The following is a 20029-nucleotide window of genomic DNA, read 5'->3' as shown; positions in this document are numbered from 1 at the left end:
AATGAAATGTCAACGGGCCAGTAAGCATTCAGGTCTCTCTTCATGTTTCAACCAGTGTGATCAAAACACTCATGGTGTTCATAGGGTGTTCACACTTTGTATTGGGAAATATCTTCAAAGAATGAAGGCTTTAACTTTAAGTTGAGTAAGTTATTCTGGTTATATTCTTTACATATAAGAAGACGATAACCATATCTTGGTAACCATGTTTGTGTGTGTCTGTGTTTATGTGTGTGTATGTGTGTGTGTGTGTGTTTTATTCACAGTGCCTACTATAGCATCTTATACTTAGTAAATGCTCAGTAAATACCCTTTATATATATATGGAATATTATACCTGGAAGGGACTTTAGAGATCATTTAGTCCCATCCCCTTATTCTAAAGGGTATGAATGAATGAATGAACTTGCCTTATCTATTTTACAGAGATCATAAGATCATGCTTTAAAACTTGAAGGGACCTTAAAGGTTACTTCTTCATATAGTTCAAATACATTCTCTGACATCTACTAGCTGTGTGACCCTGTGTGACACTGATATCACAACCTCTTTGACCCTGCAAATTTGGGATAATAGCATGTCTCAGCTGGTTGTGAGGATTAAATCAGATTGTAAAGGGGCAGATCTGTTGTAGGGTGGCATATCCTCTAAGAGAGTATTGAGATAATGAAGAGGGGCTCCCAGTTCTAAGCTCCTATGAGCTTATCTTTAAATCTGATTATCTCTCCCTACTAATGAAGAAACTGACATCCAGAGAAGTTAAAAACTTGTCCATGGTCACACCGAAAGCCAGGACTGGAACCAAAGATTCTGATTCCAAATTCAGGGCTCTTTCTACCGCACTATATAGATAACACCATTCCAACTTTAATATATATATATATATGAATATATATACACACACACGTATACATATACATACATATACATATATATTAAGAGGTGGATATGAGAAGAATAGGTATTTTTAGTTAGTGTAAATTTCATGAGGACAGGGTTCAGATGCTATCTAAACTTTGTATTTTCTTAAGCAAGTAGTACAATGCTCTGCACACAGTAGGTGCTTAATGCTTCTTGAATTAAATTGAATTGAATCTGGATGATCTCTTTGAGAGGGGGAATAAGGCTATACATGCCCAGAACCACAAAGTACCTGAATCCTAATTTCACAGAACTCTATATGGGTCAAATACACCCAGTGTCACCATAGTAATAGAATCACAACAGAATGCAGACTGGGGGGGGGGGGGCGGAATAGCCCTTTATTAAAATGCTCATTTATGTGCCCAAGGAAGTATCTTTGATCTTCTGTCCAGAACCCCCAGGGTAAGTCCCCCAGCTGTATGGGGTGGATGCTGTGCTGTTCTCTGTGGAGGTAGGGGGTTAAAGAGGATGGCTTCTATTAGGACCTTCCACCAACACCTTTGCCCAGGAATGCAGCCTGCAATCCTCCTTGTGGAGACACAGATTATTAGCAGCATTATCTTCTCTTTACTGAAGTCACTCTCCAGGATGCTACAAACAACTCTTCAGCCCTTGGTGACCTTCATCAAGGAGATTTGGGTGTAGGGGACTTGTACCTGCAGATCCTGACGAAGCTGCCAAGGATAAAAAGTCAATTACTTACCCATCCAACCTATCAAGTCACCTTGAGAAGAGGCACCTTCCACTCTATACAACCTTCCCAACACTTTGAGTTAGATAGAGGCTGAGCCAATCCAATCTGCCTCTGAATTTCCCCTTTATGACATCATGGGGAATCACACCAATCCCTTGAAACTCTGTTTTAAGTTTTGCTACTGAGAGTTTGACCCACCCAATGGTCTGAATTGATGGCAATTTTTCCAGACTACTAGGCCAATGCTGCCCAATCTTGGTTTCTAGGAAACCACCTGTGAAGTTCCCTTGAGTCCCATGGGGGTGAGAGACGTGGTGACCTTAATTTTGGTTCATCCCTTTCTTCTTGTCCCCAGCTCCAATGTGGCCGTTGTATTGCTTATTGGGACCAAAGCAAGAGGATACTCTCTCTACAGCACAGAATGGGAAACTAGACCTCGTAGAGACAACAGCAAACCAAGGTCCCCTGAGTACTAATTGCCCAACAGATATGAAATTTCCTCCCAGGGGCTTCTTAGTCTTTCTTAGCACACCTTAAGGAAATGTGTTATGGTGGAAAGAGCCCTGCACTAGAAATCAAAGGACCTGGGCTTGAGCAGGAGAGGGAATAATAAATATAAGCATTTATATAGAATCTATTATGTGACAGGCACTACGTTAAGCATCCTTTACAAATATTATCTCATTTGATCCTCACAGAAACCCTGGGAGGTAGATGTTTTTATTATCTCCCTTTTATAATAAAGGAAACTGAGGCAAATGAAAGTTAAGACTTGCCCAGGGTCACATAATAAGTGTCTGAAGGCTGGATTTGAACTCAGGTCTTCCTGACTCCAGGCCTAGCTCTCCATCCACTACACTACCAGTTGCCGCTAAAAACTGAGGCAGACGAAAGTTAAATGACTTGTTCAAGTTTATACATCTAGGAAGTGCCTGAGGTAGGACCTGAACTCAGGACCTTCTGACTCCAGGTCCAATCTTCTATACAGTGCAGACTCTCCCATCACATTCATTTTACGAGTATGAGCCAATCATTTCACTTCTCAGGGCCTCAGTTTCCCCAGCTCTGTACTGAGGTTAATAATGCTTGTTATTATTTTTGAGATATATACCTAAAGTACTTGGCAAACTATATAATACTCGGAAAATGTAAGAGATTATGTTATTATTATTGATCTATCCCCTATGTGTTCTTTATCTACAACCTTTCTCAAAAGGACAATGTGCTTCCTCCTTAAACTCACCGCTCAGTCCCTGCAGGCTATAGTTCTTAAACTACTTACTACCAAACCTTTCCTGATCCCTCCCAGGAGGCAGTGTTCTCTATTTCTTGAAATTATTTTATTTTGTTTTACATGTATTTTGCATTTCTTTGTCTATGCTCATATTGTGTTCTCCAATAGAATGTAAGTCCCTTGAGGACAGTTGCTGTTTTGTCTTTCTATCATAAAGCCTGGAACATTAGTAGAAAGGTAGGAAACAAGCGTTGATTAAGTACTATGTACTAGGGGCTTTACCAATATTTTTTCATTTGATCTATACATCAACCTTGAGAGGTTGGTGCTATTATTATCTCCATTTTACAAATGAAGAAACTGAGGCAAACAGAGGTCAAGTGACTAGCCCAGGGTCACACAGAGACGTGTGACTGTAAGGTCTACCTGATTCCACTGAAGAATGGGCAACTGACTGTGGCCAGAGAGAGTCCCTTCTATTTCTGGATACCTCTAATTGTTAAGAAGTTTGTCCTGACGTGAAGCCTTAACCTACCTCTCTGTACTCTCCACCCATTGCCCCTGCATTGTTCTTCCCTGTAGGGCCAGGCAGAACAGATCTAACCTTCTTCTACACGGTAGACAACCCTTCACATTCTTGTTTTTATTCAGGGTTGAGTGTAAAACTCTACCCACTGTGCTAGGAAGCTAGGTAGCTGCCTAGCGCTTAATAAATTTTAAAAAAGCACTTTGTTGAAAAGTCTCACAATGGAAAATGCTATCCACAACCAGAGAAAGAACTATGGAGTATGAATGCAGATGGAAGCATACTATTTGCTCTCCTTTTCCTTTGTTGTTTTGTTTTATTGCTTCTTTCTTGTGGCTCCTCCCATTGGTTTTAATTGTTCTTTACATCATGACTAATGGGAAAATATGCTTAATGTGAATGTATCAGTAGAGCCTATATCAGATTGCATGCTGTCTTGGGAGGGGAGGAAATGGAGAAGAAATTTAAAACTCAAAATCTTATGGAAATGAATGCTGAAAACTAAAAATAAATTAGTTATTTAAAAAATAAAAAAATTAATGTTTGCTGAAATATCGTCAAGATGAATAACTTTGAAAGACTTAGGAACTCTGATCAACACAATGACCAACCACCATTCCAGAAGACTCATGATTAAATGGGCAACTCACCTCCTGAGGGAGAGGTGATGGACTCAGAATACAGATTTAATTTTTTTTTACATTGCCAATGGGAATTTGTATTGGTTGACCATACATGTTTTTAACAGGGGCTTAGTTTTTCTTGCTTTCTCAATGTTGAAAGCTAGGGGGTGGGAGGAAGAGAATACAAACCTGAAAATAAAGTAGAATTGAGGTGTTTTTTTTTAAATGTTTGCTGAACTGAATTGAATTACTTATATATTATTTTAGATCACTCACATGTTGTTTAATACAGGTGTGCTTACAGTGGAATACACAGGAACTAACTCTGTGCTAGAAATATGACTGTCAATAAATACTTAGTGGTCAATATGTTTAAGGTACTTCTTTAAGGTACTACTTACCTACCTGTCTCCCATTTCACAACCTGGGCCTCTTTGGCTTCATCATAATCATAACATTCCCAGGGCCCCACTTTCTCCAAGGACAAACTCAGGCCTGGGGAAAAGCTCCACTTCCCAGAGCTGAGAGTTTTTGACTGCAGCTCTCTACCCTGCATTGAGGACACAGGTGCCGTTCGAAGTTTCTTTTCTTGTCCCCTCCAACTCTTAGCTCGAAGTCCCCAAGAGCCTCTCTGTCTCTCCTCCCTGCCCCCACCACCTGCCTGGGGATGTCCCTGTCACCTTATGCAGGAACTCCTTTGCCACCTTATAATCAGTGAGGTCCAGGGAGGAGGATACAACCAGCCGAAGGAGGAGAAAGCCTCCATCTTGACCTGTGAATTAGAGATGACAGAAAAATGAAAATACGGTCAAGTCCTGATTATAAATTCTAACCTAGGCAAAGAATTGGAAATTGAGAGGATGCCTATCAATTGGGGAATGGCTGAGCAAGTTGTGGTATATGAATGTGATGGAATACTATTGTGCTATAAGAAATGACGAACAGGCTGACTTCAGAAAAACCTGGAAAGACATGTGTGGTCTGATGCCGAGTGAAGTCAGCAGAACCAAGACAACGTTGTACACAATAACAGCCACATTGTGTGATGACTAATATTGATAAACTTAACCCTTCCTGGCAATACAAGGATCTAAGACATCTCCAGAGGCCTCGTGATGGAAAATGCTATCCACATTTAAAGAAAGAACTACGGAAGTTGAATTGCTATTTTTTTTCTCTTCTGCTGAGTTTTGTTTCCTCTTTCTGATGGTTCCTCCTATTGGTTTTAATTTTTACTTACAATATCACTAATGTGAAAATGTTTAATATGAATGTAAACATATAGCCTATATCAGATTGTGCGTTGTCTTGGGGAGGGTGGTGAGGAGGAAGGGGAAGGAAAATTTTAAACTCAAAAGCATATGGAAGTGATTATTGATAAATCAAAATAAATTAATTAAAAAAAAATTCTAACTTACCAAAAAAATGCCTGAGTAATCCCCAAAACATATAATAGAAAACTACTTAATTAGCATAGAATAGAGGATCTCTCCCTTTGCCTACTTTCTACCTTTCCTATTTCCTCTTTCCCTCTCACCTATCTCTTTCTTTCTGTCTCCCTTTCCCCCTCTTCTCACTCTTCTCTCTCCGTTTTCTTTATCTCTCCTTTCTTCTCTTCCTCCCTCTCCCTCTCTCTTTCCCTCTCTTCTCTTTTTCTCTCTTTTCTCTCTTCCTTCTTTCCCTCTATTTCTCTTCTCTCTTTCTTTTTCTCTTTCTCCTTTTTCTCTCCCTTCTCTTCTTCCTCCTAGCTTTCCTTCTCTCCTCTCTCTCTTTTTATCTCTTTCTCTCATTTTTCTCCTTCATTTTCTTCCTCCCTCTTTCCTTTCCTCTCTTCTCTTCTCTCTTTCCCCCTCTCCTTCTCTCTCCTCTACCTTTCCCTTCTCTTCCTCTCTCTCCCATTCCTTCTCTCCTTTCTCCTCTCTTTCTCCCTCTCTTTTCCTCTTCCTCTCATCCCTCCTCCTTCTTCTTTCTCTCTCTGTTCTCTCTTCCTTATTCTCTTCCTTCCTCTCCTTTTCTTACTCTCCCTGTCTCTTTCTCTTCTCTTCTTTTCTTTTCTCTTCCCTCCCCCACCCCCTTTTTCTAAGAGGCTCAGCATGAATCTTCAGTAGAGGTGAGAGGGCTACTAGCCAGAGGTGTTGCTGAGAATTATAGCATCTCAAAGCTGAAATGGACCTCAATCTATTGCAAACTTAAACCATATACCCTCTACACATCTCCATCAAGTGGTCACCTAGACTCTGCTTGAGGAATAAGCAACTGACTGTAGCCAGAGAAAGTCTCTTCTATTTCTGGATACCTCTAATTGTTAGGAAGTTTTCCTGACATGAAGTCTTAATCTACCTCTCTGCACCCTCCACCCATTGCCCCTGCATTGTTCTACCCTCTCTGACCAGGCAGTACAAATCTAACCCTCTTCCACATGGCAGATAGCCCTTCAAATTCTTGTTTTTATTCAGGGTTGTGTGTAATCTACAGTAGCATGTTTTATGGGCTCTACAGAGGTGATTCAATTCCAAAATACCCCTCCATATTTGCCCTTTCCAACCCACCAACCTAGGATTGCCCTCAGCATGTTCCTAGGAAGGCTTCTTCATGGGCCTTCAAAAGCATGACCTTTGCAGGAGTTTGAACCACTTTCTGACACCTATCCTAATAGGTGTCATTCTTCTGCATTAACTCTAGTTAAATCATGGACTTCTAGAGGCCTGTGCCTTTTATGTAAACTTTGTCACAGTCTTGACTTCAAAGTTCAAAAACCTTGGTTTTTCTACTGATTCATAGAGCAACCCTGGGCTAGCCACAAAACCTTAATTACTCCTCTATTAAGTGAGGATTGGTACTCACTGGAATCAGCGTCGGTGTTTTGGTTCATCAGGGCAGTGGCTGTATGCTTTCCTATTGTTGAGACTATTGCTGGGGTCTTGCCTGAGGTTAAGGTCTCGTCTCCGGAGAAATTCATTCCTATGATGGCGTTGGGTGCAGTTGAGGAGATAGAGAGAAGAGAGCTATTAGTCAGAGGGAATGTGATATCTTCTGTACTAACTGTGGCAGAGGTCTCAGGAAGGTAGAGGTCTTACCTGGGGCTGTTGTCCCTTCTGTGGTGGTATAGACTTTGTCTGAAAACTCATCAGGGGTAGCGAATTTGGTTGTTGTTGACCTTTCCTCTATGGAGATCCTAACTGTACTTGGGACCTCAGTGAAGACAGTTGTCTCAATTGGAGCCGTGGCTTCTTCTGTGGTAGGAATGTAGATTGTATTCAGGGTGTCTGTTGCCATTTTGCCCGTAGTTTCTACAGTGTGACCTGTGATATCAAGGGTCTCAGCTGCATTAGGAGTTTCAGCTGTGGTTGACACTGCCATGGTGATCTTGTCGGTTGTTGTCAAGATCTCAACAACTGTGCTCAACTCTTCTTCAGCTGAGGAAGATGAAGCCGATGTCTCAGAAAATAAATTAGTCTTTAAGAAGTCTGAGGTCCCTTCTTCTGTAGAGCTGTCCACTGTCATTGAGGTCCCAGGGAGAATGGTGGTCTTAGCTCTAGTGCCACTTGTTTCTGTGATGTCACCAGTTAAGGTTGTTTCTTCACCTGTGGTCTTTGGTTGTAAGTTATTGCCAGCTACACCTAAAGGCTCAGCAGAGGTATCTATTTCAGGGGTTGTAGTCTCCGCTTCCGTGTTGGTATAGGCCATGGACAAAGTTACAGCAGTGGTGGTCTTTATTCCTTGGGTGCTGTCAGCTGTAGGGAAGGAATCGATGAGGTTGCTTGTCAGCGTGGTGGCTTCTGTGATAGGACTGACTGTAGTCAAGGTCCCAGGGAGGGTTGTGGTCTCGATTGGGGTCCCTTCTCTTTCTATGGTGTTGCTGACGACAGTCTCTTTTCCTGGTGGTATCATTATTCCAGAGGTCTCCTCAAGGACAATGGTCCCAAAAGGGTTTGAGATCTCTGATTCTGTGAAAGTATCAGTTGTGGTCATGGCCTCAGTGAAAGTGGGGGTCTTGATGCTGGTTTCATAGTTTTCTGGGATGCTACTGCTCAAAGGAGAAGTCCAGGGGTGGTCTGTCACAGGCGGTAAGTAGTCATAGTGTCCTTTGGGATGATGTCTATGTTTTCCATGATTTTGGTGGGGTGGAAGAGGATGCAGGGGTGGCTCTATTAATGATTTCCAGACTACTTTGTGGAAGATGCTCATCCTAGGCCAAGCTTCAGCTGAGGCAAGAGATTCTGTTGTGTCTACCTCAGCTTCTGTAGTAGAATAGGCTATTGAAAAAGTCTTAGCTTGGTTGTGGGTCTTGTCTATGGCTGTCCCTGATTCTGAGGCAATTGTAACAGAGGCAATGGTGGGGTCAGTGCTCTCCAGTAGCGTTGTGGTCTCCATTTTATCCAGGGCATCCATTATCATCAGTGACTCCACTGGGGAAAAGAACTCAGCTATCTCAGTCTCAGCTTTGTAGGCAGTTCTGGCTAGTGCCAAGGTCTCAAAAATTAGAGATGTTTTGGATTTCAAGGGAGTGTGGGTGACAGCTGAATTCTCATAGAGTCGAGTACTCCCAAAGATGCTCTCTGAGGCGGTCAGTCCTCCTGGGGTCACTGTTATTGTTTCTGTGTTGTTGATTTTCACTAACTGGTCCGTGTTGTTGACATCTAGACCTGTGTTAGATGAGACTGTGTCTGGGATATTATTTCTATCTTACAGTCATGAAGATGAAAAGACTTTACAAACGTCCCCTCCTTTATCTTCTGAGTAATTGGGGAAGCAGGGCCCTTGTTTTCACCTTCATTCATTCATTCATTCATTCATCAAACATGTACTATGTACTGAGGGAATTACAGGGATGACAAAATAACAAGGTCCCTACCCACATTGTACATCTGTACAGACAGGAAAGTTACACAACCTGCCAAAGACTTCATCAGAAGACTACTAAAAAGAGAAAAACAACGTTTTTGTTCAGCTCTGCAGAGCAGAATTCACTTTAACTAAATTGTGATGCAAGCAAAACTTATTCACTGCCCTCTCCTTCTCTACACAGTGCTTCTTTCTTACACACACACATACACACACACACACACACACACACACACACACACATTTTCAATGCAGTGACACTGTACAGAGAGCCAGTCCACCAATATACTCTCGATCATATCTCTAGTCAATGGTTTCATGAAATGCCATGGGCAAAAATATTTTTAATCTGTTGATGAGCTTCTCAGAACTTATCCATGCTGAACTTAGCCCTAACTCTAGGAATAAGTGAACTTCTTTTTGGAGACAATTGGGGTTAATTGACTTGCCCAAGGTCACACTGCTAGTAAATGTCTGAGGCTGGGTGAACTCGGGTCCTTTTGACTCCAGGTTCTACCCACCACACCGTCTAGCAGTCCCAGAATAAATAAACTTTGAAAGAAAATTACAGAGAGCCAATGTGATGTAGATGAGAGCTGTCTTTATGTCAAAAAGACCTGAGTTCAAGTCCTGCCTCTAACAGATGTTGGTTGTTTGTTTAATCATTTCCCCTCCTCAAGTCTCATGTAACTCTCTAAGATAAGGGTTCTTATGGCCCACAAATTCCTAAGGGATCCACATATAGCTTTCAGAGGGTCCATTATCTTGGTTAAGGGAAAAAATCTTTATTTTTACTAACTTCTAACTGACAGTTTTTCCTTCAATTATAAAAAAAAAAACCATTATTCTGAAAAGGAATCCATAGCCTTCACCAGACTGCCAAAGACACAAAGAAGGTTGAGAAGCCTTGCTCCAAGTCTATGAGCCTAATAGCAGCAAGTACTAATCTACATTGGTAAAGGCAATTTCCTCTTTGGGGGTTCTATATACCATTAAAATCACAGGTCTCATCCAAAAGAGAGAGAGAGAGAGAGAGAGAGAGAGAGAGAGAATTACAGGAAGGGATCATACTTAACTCAGGGCAGATAGATGGTGCAGTGGATAGAGTACCAGGCCTGGTGTCAGGAAGTCCTGAGTTCAAACCCAGCTATGTAACCCTGGGCATTTAACCCAATTTGCCTCCATTTCCTCATCTGGAAAATAAGCTGGAGAAGGAAATGGCAAACTACTCCCTATCTTTGCCAATAAAACCCTAAATGTAGTCACAAAGAGTCAGACACAACTGAAAATGACTGAACAACAACAAACATAAAAACCCCACTTCACTCAAAAGAAAGTACCTTTCTCAAATAAGGGACTTTCAGGCATTGTGGTCACCAGTTGGGAGGGGATATTTCAGGAGAATGGCTCTGAATGGTAATACCAGTCAGATCACACCATTAAGGCCTACTTAAGAGTTGAGTGTACCTGTCTCTTCATGAATGAGTTTCTCTGTCTATGAAGCCTATGGAAAAATTACTTGTACCTATTTCCATGGGTTTGCAATTCATATATAAAATCAAAAACAAAATCTGTTTAGCATTCAAAGCCTTTCATAATCTGTACACTTTCTACCTTTCCAGTTTTCTTACAGCTTTTTTTTTTTTTTTGGTTAGGCAATGGGGTTAAGTGACTTGCCCAGGGTCACACAGCTAGTAAGTGTATTGTGTCTGAGGCTGGATTTGAACTCGGGACCTCCTGAATCCAGGGCCAGTGCTCTATCCACTGCGCCACCTAGATGTCCCTTCTTACAACTTTTTAACAGCATCTTCCCCTACCCCAAGTACTCTTGGACCTAGAAACTTCTGACCTCCTTGCTATTCCTTACACAGGAACAGTATCTCCATCTCAATCAATAAACTCAAGCAGTCAGTAAACACAGTACTAAGTACTGGGATACAAAAAGAGGCAAAAGACAGTCCCTGCCCTCAAACTGGCTGCTCCCCATGCCTGAAACCCTCTCCCTCTCATCTCTACCCCTCCGTTTCCCTGGCTTCCTTCAAGTTTCAACTAAAACCTTACTTTCTACAGGAAGCTTTTCCTGTGCTGATGTTTTCCCTCTGCTGTTTATCTCTATGCCGTATATATCCCGTTTGTACATAACAGTTCACACATTGTCTCCCCCGTTATACTGTGAGCTCTATGAGAACAGGGACTGTCGTTCACCTTCCTTTGCATCTCCAGTGTTTAGCATGGTGCTTGGCACATAGTAGTGAGGAAAATTAACATTATGATGGATCATTAGATAATTAATGTTATTCTGTAATCCATCCTTTTCCCTATTTTGTCAAAATCCCCTCTCTTAGCCTAACTCAAAAGGAGACCTCTCCCAGTCCAAACTAAGGCACAGTTGAGGAATGTGATCACTTCTAGTCCCAGAGCACCTGCTTGTTGACCAGTTTAAAGTAGGACCCATTTCTGTTTACCCCTAAACAGAGAACCAGCTTGGGCAAGGCCTATCCCAGGGGACAACTTACTTCTCCTTTTCAAAGCTCAGGGTGACTTGGTCTCTAAGGGGATGGCTAAATTGGGAAGAGAAAAACCTGATTGAGATAGTTTTTATTTATTTTTTTTCTAGCCAAGATTGCCAAGATTCTCGGAGCAGAATCCAGGCTGGATAGCACATTTCAGTCATTCAGGAGAGGAGGCCCCACTGGACTTCCATCTACTTTTAAGCAGAAATCTGGTTCTCTTGCGGGGGGTGCAGCTCAGAGAAATCACTGAAGAACGTGTACATGCATCTTCCCTTGCTTGGTGATGGGTCTTAGTTAAATTATCTGTTAGGAATGAAACAAACCTCAGATATCATTTGGTCCAAGCCCTTCCTTTCATGAATGAGGACTCTCTCTTTGCCAAGCCTTCATCACACAGCTGCAACTGTTTCAATAGCCCCAGGGCCCAATCCAGAGCTGATACTGACTTAGTGCTAAAAAATGGTAAACTCTACCCTCTCTGACCTTCCCTTCAGACCTCTGCCTGCCAACCCCAAGAATGGTTAACACCCCCAAGCCCCAAAATTTAACTCCTGGTTTTTCTCTCCTCTGCCTTGCTTGGTCCCCAAACTCCACATTCCACCTTCTATCTCTGTGCCTTTGCATCATTTGTCTGTCGCCCCAGGAATGTTCTGCCCCCCTCACCTCTGCTGTGAGTTTCCTGGATTCCTTTAGGCCTCAGCTCAAATCCAATCTTCTGCCTTTCCTGGCACACTGCCCCCCCTACTCCCTTTCCCCCTTTCAGATCACTCGAATATGTTATTGAGTCATTCTTCGGTTGTGTCCAACTTTTTGTGACCCCCACCTCCCCACACTTGGGGTTTTCTTGGCAGAGATGCTGGAGTGGTTTGCATTTCCTTCTTCAGCTCATTTTATAGATGAAGAAACTGAGGCAAACAGGGTTAAGTGACTTGCCCAGGGTCACACAGCTAGTAATCATCTCAGGCTAGGTTTGAATTCGGGTAGATGTGTCTTCCTGACTCCAGGCCCAGCATTCTATCCACCTAACTGCATATGTATATATATATTTGTCTTGTGTGTTCCTAGATATTTAGATTCTCTCTCATTAAAATGTGAGTTCCTTATTATATAAAAGGCAATCAGACTGTACATACCTTTTGATTCAGCAATACCACTACTAGATCTGTATCTCAGAGAGATCATAAAAAAGGGAAAAAGACCTACATGTACAAAAATATTTATAGCAGCCCTTTTTGTGGTGGCCAAGAATTGCAAATTGAGGGAATGCTTATCAATTGGAGAATGGCTGAACAAGTTGTGGTTTATTAATGTAATGGAATACTATTGTTCCATAAGAAATGATGAGTAGGCGAATTTCAGAAAACCCTGTAAAGACCTGCATGAACTGATGCTGAGTAAAAAGTCAGCAGAACCAGAAAAACATTGTACACAGTAACAGCAACATTGTTTGATGATCAGCTTTGATAGACTTAGCTCTTCTAAGCAATGCAATAATCCAAGACAATTCCAAAAAACTCATGATGGAAAATGCTGTCCACATCCAGAGAAAAAACTATGGAGTCTCAATGCAGATTGAAGCATACTATTTTCACTTTTTTTTTGTTGTTTTCTGTGGGTTTTCCCTTTTGTCCTGTTTCTTCTTTCACAACTAATGTGGAAATATGTTTAACATGACTGCACATGTATAACCTATACCAGATTGCTTGCCATCTTGGAGAGGGGAAAAAAGGGAGGGAGAAAAATTTGGAACTCAAAATCTTATTAAAAAATGAATGTCAGGGCAGGTAGGTGGTGCAGTGGATAGAGCACCAGCCCTGAAGTCAGGAGGACTTGAGTTCAAATCCAGCCTCAAACCAAACACTTGACACGTACTAGATGTGTGACCGTGGGCAAGTCACTTAACCACAATTGCTTCACTAAAAAAAAAAAAAAAAAGAATGTCAAAAACTATCTTTACATGTAAAGAATAAAATACTATTTACCAAAAAAAAATGATGTTTAAAAGGCAATAAAAGATGACTAGAAAAAAAATGTGAGTTCCTTGAGAACATGTATTGTGGGATTCTTCCCCCCCCCTTTCTTTGTATACCCAGAGTTTAGCACAGTGCCTGGTAAATAGTAGGTGCTTAATAAATGTTTTTTTTTCCTTCTGAAAATATTAGTGGTAAATGATAACCTTAATAGGATGATTAAGCTTGTTTATAGATCACAATGTCACTTAATGAATGTTTGATTATTTCACTCTATCTGCTGACTATTGTTTGACCATCAAGATAACTAGGGGCAGAGGGTTCCTACCTCCTCTTTTCAGGTTTTTTTTTTTGTTGTTTGTTTAGTTTTTTTAGGAAATTGGGGTTAAGTGACTTACCCAGGGTCACACAGCTAGCAAGTGTCAAGTGTTTGGTCTAAGGTCAGATTTGAACTCAGGTCCTCCTGACTTCAGGGCCAGTGCTTTACCCACTCTCTTTTCAGTTTTACAACAGACCTGAGGCCAAGCTGGACCCCCACCCAGGGCAGCTCCCAAGCAGGAGGCTTCCACAGTGATTGTTCAGCTGACTGAGTAGCTTTCTGCTATCACTACCAAGGGATCAGAGATGCTCTTGCCAGACACCCTGTCACAGATATAATCACCCATGGCTTCTCCCCTGCATTTTTCCAACAAGAACACTAGACCTGTGGTTCTTCTCCTAATTCTGCCACTCACTAGCTGTGTGACTTTGGGCAAGTAAGTCATTTAACTTCTAGTTTCCTTATCTCTAAAATGAGAATCATAATGCTTTCCTTGGCTCCCTCACAGAAGTGTTGTGAGAATCACTGGACAATGTGAGTGCTTTGCAAGCAGTGAAGTGTTATACAAATGTAAGTATCACCATCAATAATAATAATAACAGGGAGAGGAAGGAAGGTAATGAGCATTTATTAAGCACCTATTATGTGCCAGGCATTTTACAAATACCTCATTTGATCCTTACAACAACCCTGGGAGGTAAGTGCTATTATTATCTCATTTTACAGTTGAGAAAATCGAGGCAAATAGAGTTTGTCACTTGCCCAGGGCCATACAACTACTAATAATAATGACATCTAACATTTATATAACCCTTACTATGTACCAGGCACTGTACTAAATGATTTATAATTATTATATATTTGATTTTCACAACAACCTTGGCAGGTAGGTGTTATTGTTATCCCATTTTACAGTTGAGAAAACTGAGGCAGAGATAAAGTCACTCACCCAGCATCACATAACTAATAATAACAATAATGATACCTAATGTTTATATAGTGCTTACCATGTACCAGGAACCATACTAAATAATTTACAATTATTATCTCATTTGATTCTCACAACAACTCTGGGAGGTAGGTGCTATTATTATCCTCTTTTACAGTTGACAACTGACACAGACAGAAGTTGTCACTTGCCTGAGGTCATATAGCTAGTGAGTATGTAAGTCTGAATTTGAACTCGGGTCTTTTGGACCCCAGGCCCAGCTCTCAATCTACTGTCCCACCTAGCTGATTGGATTTGGACCTGTAATTACAGGCTGAGGAAACTCCCTCTGCCAACACAGGTCCGTCGCTTCTCTGCAACTCACAGTCTCAGAGAGCTGCCTAGAGTATAGAAGTTAAATGATTTGCTAAAGTCGAATAGCCAAGAGGTATCAGAAGCCAGACTTGAATCCAGGTCTCTCTTGGCTTCCAAGCCAGCTCTCTTTTCAGCACCCCATGCTGCCCCTTGTATGGCGGCCAGGGGACTGGTCTATGCATTAATAATAACAACAGCCGTAGCACCAGCAACAACAACAAGATTCCCCACCCCATCAGCTGCTCCCCAGCTCCCTGCATCCTCAGCCACCTAAAGTGCACAAACAATTTATTTTAAGATTAGGCCTGGTGGTCGAGAGACCACTATGACAGTTGCTGTAAGCTTATAGAACATACTCATGGAAAAATGCTGACAATGATTCTTCAAATGTTGGTCCAGCTGTATCCCTCAATCAATATTTTGTTTATTACCACCTTGATTTTTTTTCTGCCCTGATAACAACCCCCCCCCACAAAAAATAATGTTTTGCCCTGATCACCTATGAACAACTTGGCCAACTTCAAAGGGGTCACCCAAAATCAGAAGATAAGGCCCCCACTCTCTGACGGGCTACCCTATGTTGGTGTGTGTGCTCCTCAGTTGTACATGGGTCCCTATTTCTTCTCTCCCTTTCTCTTTCTTCCCCATTGCTGGCAATAGAGCTTTGCATTGAACTGACTCCCACTGTTTCACATTGTTCTTCTAAGCACCTGAACTCTGTTAAGGGGTTGGATGCCCCTGGGGTCTCTGACTGGCCTCTGCTTAGACTTAGACTGGGTACCCGGACAAGGACTTAAGCTGTAGACAGCATATGTAGGACACTATAGGCCCAGTTGGAGAAAGCAAGGGTCAATAGGGGGACCTTACATTCTTCTAGGAGAGACTCTCTTATGCCATAGGATTCTCTCAAAACATTACTCTATTTCACCAGAAGAGAATCTCAGGATCTAATGGGGGGGGGGAGAACCTGTGACCTCAAAGCCACATGTGACCATCTAGGTCCTCAAGTGAGGCCCTTTGACTGAATCCAAACTTCACAGAACAAATCCCCTTAATAAAAGGATTTGTTGGGGATGGAGCGGAGCCAAGATGGCGGAGCAAAAGCAGTGACTTGCTTGAGTTCTCCCCCAAGCCCCTCCAAATACTTGTAAAAAAAATGACTCTAAATAAAAGGATTTGTTCAGCAAAACTTGGACTCAGTCAAAAGGCAGCATCCGAGGACCTAGAAGGTCACATGTGGCCTCAAGGCCGCAGGTCCCCCACCCCTGAACTAAATGCAGGTTGGAGAGGTCACAGAGACATCCCACATTGCTCATCTCAGTGGGGCTAGCTTCACACACATATCAGGCCTTTACTGGCATTTCCAGTTCCTCCTTCCTGCTTCATTCATTCATTCAATCATTCAACAAGCACTGGTCAGATACAGAGCTGTGCTGGATTTTGGGTAGTCTCAATGGTTCTATGAGCCCTGGAGGCTACCATCCTAGAGTTCATAAAGAGCACAGCCACAACCAGTGACTGGTTTGTCCTGGGACAATTTACCCCAGGACAGAGAATTTAAAGGTCTGCTGACGCTATTTATATTCTCCAAAGGAAAAAGGTTTGGTAGGGAGAGGAGAGCCAAGTTATTCAATTTCAACAATCTGTCTAAAAGAGCATTGGACTGAGTCAGAACGGGAATGGAAAGGGGACGGGCATTTATTAAGCACCTACTATGTACCAGGCAAGGTGCTAAGCATTTTATAAATATCATCTCATTAGATACTCACAACCCTGGGAGGTAGGTACTATTATTAGCCCCATTTTACAGTTGAGGAACCTAAGGCAGATAATGGTAAAGTGATTTGCTCAGGACCACCCAGTTAATAAGTGTTTAAGGCAAGATTTGAACTCAGACCTTCCTGACCTGAGGCCCAGCCTGGGTTCTGGTGCCAATCCTCACACTACCTCTGGACCTCTCTAGAATGAAGAAATTGGACAAAGTGGCCCTAAGGTCCTTTCTCTGAATTTGTAAGAATACGAGCTCCTAAGGTTAGGAATGTCTCATTGTTGTTTTTATATCTCCAGCCACTAGCACAGTGTCTGACAGATTGTTCATAATTAATAAATGCTTATTGAATGAGTCTATGAGTTGGGGCTCCATTTGACTCCACCTTAGTTCAGTGTCAGTTTCAATAAAAATTGAATGGGCTTTTCTCTGGGATCTTGGATAAGTCATTTCTCTTCTCTAAAATCTCAATTTCCTCCTCTTCAAAAAATAAAAATGATTAGCAGTCTCTTCCTGCTCTAACATGATACTTGGAGAGTTTTGACAGAGTTGACTGCAAGCCCTCTTCCACTCTCCTCCCCCAAAACATCTGTATCTTGGCTGTCAGGGTTACCCGCACCCACCCCTATCCTCAGGTATTTGTGTAACCAAGAACTCAAATTTCCATTCATTTTCTCAGATGTGAATGTGAAGAAACTGCCTTTCATAGCTCCTAGTTACCAAACATAATTAGTTAAATAGGGAGCTATGAAATGGTCCCCCTACCTCTAAAGGGAAGGGGAAAGGTAACTTCCCAAGTACCAGCCTTGTTGTGTCCCAAAGTCTTTGCCATTCCACAATAGAGTGTCTCTTCCTCTGCCCCCACATAGATAGAAACATATATGGAAGAATATTTTCAACCAAGAGGACCAGCAAAGGTTTCTTCCTGGTGGAAGGAGCACCTGAATTGCCTAATAGGCAAAGAGGAGGAAATCTCCTTCATTCCCATCTCCATTCTGAAGCTACTTTTCTCTCATCCAGGAGCATAATCACATTAGGACATTTGTTGCCCTATGTTGAGGCATGGCAAAGTACAACCACGTTTTTTGGACTGGATCTGTGTTTTTGGTTGCTAAAGAAAACTCTTGATAAGGGAACTAACTCCCTCTGCCAATACAGAGAAGCAACTGACGTGCAATTTCTACTCTTAGAGTTGCCCAGGGTCACAGATCCAGCATGCGTCAGAAGTAGAACTCAGATCTCAGGCCATTCTGACTCCAAGGTCAGCTCACTATAGACAACTCCATGCTGCCTCTTTTTGTATCAATTAAGCTTCTGTAATAAATGATGATTGGAGTAGCTAGGTGGCTCAGTGCATAGAGCACCAGCCATCGAGTCAGAAAGACATGAGTTCAAATCTGACCTCAGACACTTGTTATCTGCGTGACCCTGGGCAAGTCACTTAACTCTGTTTGCCTCAGTTTCCTCATCTGTACAATGAGCTGGAGAAGGAAATGACAAACCACAACACTATCTCTGCCAAGAAAACCCCAAATAGGGTCACAAAGAATTGGACACACCTGAAACAACTGAGTAATAAATGATGATAAATCAAAGTCAGTCTACCTTTTTCTGTTCCCCACTTTTCACTTCTTACACATGTGTTTAATCAATATTTTATTGAATTGAACTAAATTAAATTGAATTTGGGAACATCCAGGCCTCAATTAAAACTTCTCCTCCTCACCCATAGTTATATCTTTATGTGCCTCCTAGCCCCATTTACACACTCCCTTGGGTACTGAGAAAATAAGGTTCTTTCTGTCAGGGCCCTAGTTGCTGTTCAGTCGTTTTTTCAGTTGTATCTGACTCTTTATCACCCCATTTGGAGTTTTCTGGGTAAAGATACTAGAGTGGTTTGCCATTTCCTTCCCCAGCTCATTTGACAGATGAGGAAATTGAGGCAAACAGGGTTAAGTGACTTGTCCAAGGTCACACAGCTAACAAGTGTCTGAGGCCAGATTTGAATTCTGGAAGATGAGTTTCCCCACTCCAGGCCCAGTGCTCTATCTACTGTGCCACCTAGCTGCCATATCAGGGTCCTAGGTCTACCCCCTTAATTCCATATTGTTATTTATTTATTTTGCTTTTTGGTGAGGCAGTTGGGGTTAAGTGACTTGCCCAGGGTCACACAGCTAGTAAGTGTCATGTGTCTGAGACTGGATTTGAACTCATGTCCTCCTGACTTCAAGGCCAGAACTCTATCCATTGCGCCACCTAGCTGCCCCCCTTAATTCCATATTGAAACTGTCTCTCTATCCCTCCCCCCAGCTCCTGCCTCCCAGTGATTTCACTCCTGACTCAGGAGCTTTCTTGGATTCGGTCCATAGACATTTTCCAGACTAGCTTTCCAAACACACAGTTCCCTTGAGACCCCAGAGTCTCTGAGTTGCCCAAGCCCGAGAGCCCTTCCTCATGCTTTCTGAACCTCACCATTCCCTTAAAGCCCCAACTTTCTTCCCAATGCCCCCTACCAATGTTTCCAGCTCATCTGGGTAGCACCATCTCATTCTCCAAATACTATTGTCTGATCAGTCAGATATTTATTCTCGTCTCCATTTCCATTGCTACCTGCCTAAACTATTATGATCACCTCCTCACAAGTCTTTCCAACTCCACTCTTTTCCCTTTCATCCAATCTATCCTTCTTACAGCTCCCAGAATAATCTTCTTTACGCACAGATCTGGCCATAGTCACTCCTCTATTAAAATATTTTTAATGGCTCCCCATTATCTATCAAATAAGGTCCAAGTTCCTTTGCCAGATATTCAAACTCCCTCCCCTCTCAATCAAACAGCATCTTCACAGCCCGTGACCATTGGAATTTCTCTAATCTTAACCCAGACTGTGATCATTCTCAATCCATATGGGATTTGGGAAGGCAAAGTCTCTCTCTCTCTCTCTCTCTCTCTCTCTCCTTCTTCTTCTTTACCCCACGAATTCCTCCCCCACAACATAACCCACCTCCTCTAGGTAACATTTGGGCTTTACACGAACCGAGTTAAAAGAAGCCAGTGCCTAGGAATAGCTCTGGAGGAGATAGAAAGTGGTTTAGTTGTCTTCTCCAGCTTCGGGAATACTGAACCCTTTCTTGTATAAATTCTTCATGTGTCCATCTATAAGCACAGATGGATCTGGGCTCTCACTGTGCTGAGAACAGTGTCTGGAGCATAGCAGATGCCTAATAATTGCTGTCTGTGACTCTCTGTGTCTCTATGGGTCTCTCCCTCTCTCCCTTTCTCTTTCTCTTTTCCTCCTTCCTTCTTCCTC

The 20029-nt window shown here is 42.2% G+C and overlaps 1 protein-coding gene across 1 annotated transcript in view; it reads right to left on the bottom strand.

Annotated features, from left to right (window-relative positions):
• Window positions 1-1249: 1249 nt before the first annotated feature.
• The window catches only part of LOC114030469 (mucin-20-like), a 19086-nt gene continuing 306 nt past the window's right edge, over window positions 1250-20029 (bottom strand). Inside the window, exons 2-5 of the mRNA XM_027845298.1 lie at window positions 7079-8647; window positions 6846-6962; window positions 4682-4773; window positions 1250-1598 (exon numbers count right to left, since the gene is read on the bottom strand). Of these exons, the coding sequence (XP_027701099.1) occupies window positions 1530-1598; window positions 4682-4773; window positions 6846-6962; window positions 7079-8647 (1847 nt within the window). The 3' untranslated portion in view covers window positions 1250-1529. The remainder of the gene's footprint in view (window positions 1599-4681; window positions 4774-6845; window positions 6963-7078; window positions 8648-20029) is intronic.

This window comes from Vombatus ursinus, unplaced genomic scaffold (assembly GCF_900497805.2).
Source record: "Vombatus ursinus unplaced genomic scaffold, bare-nosed wombat genome assembly UNPS02014959.1, whole genome shotgun sequence".
NCBI lineage: Eukaryota > Metazoa > Chordata > Mammalia > Diprotodontia > Vombatidae > Vombatus > Vombatus ursinus.
Note: the sequence above shows the minus strand (reverse complement) of the source record. Positions and strands in the feature narration are given on the sequence as shown.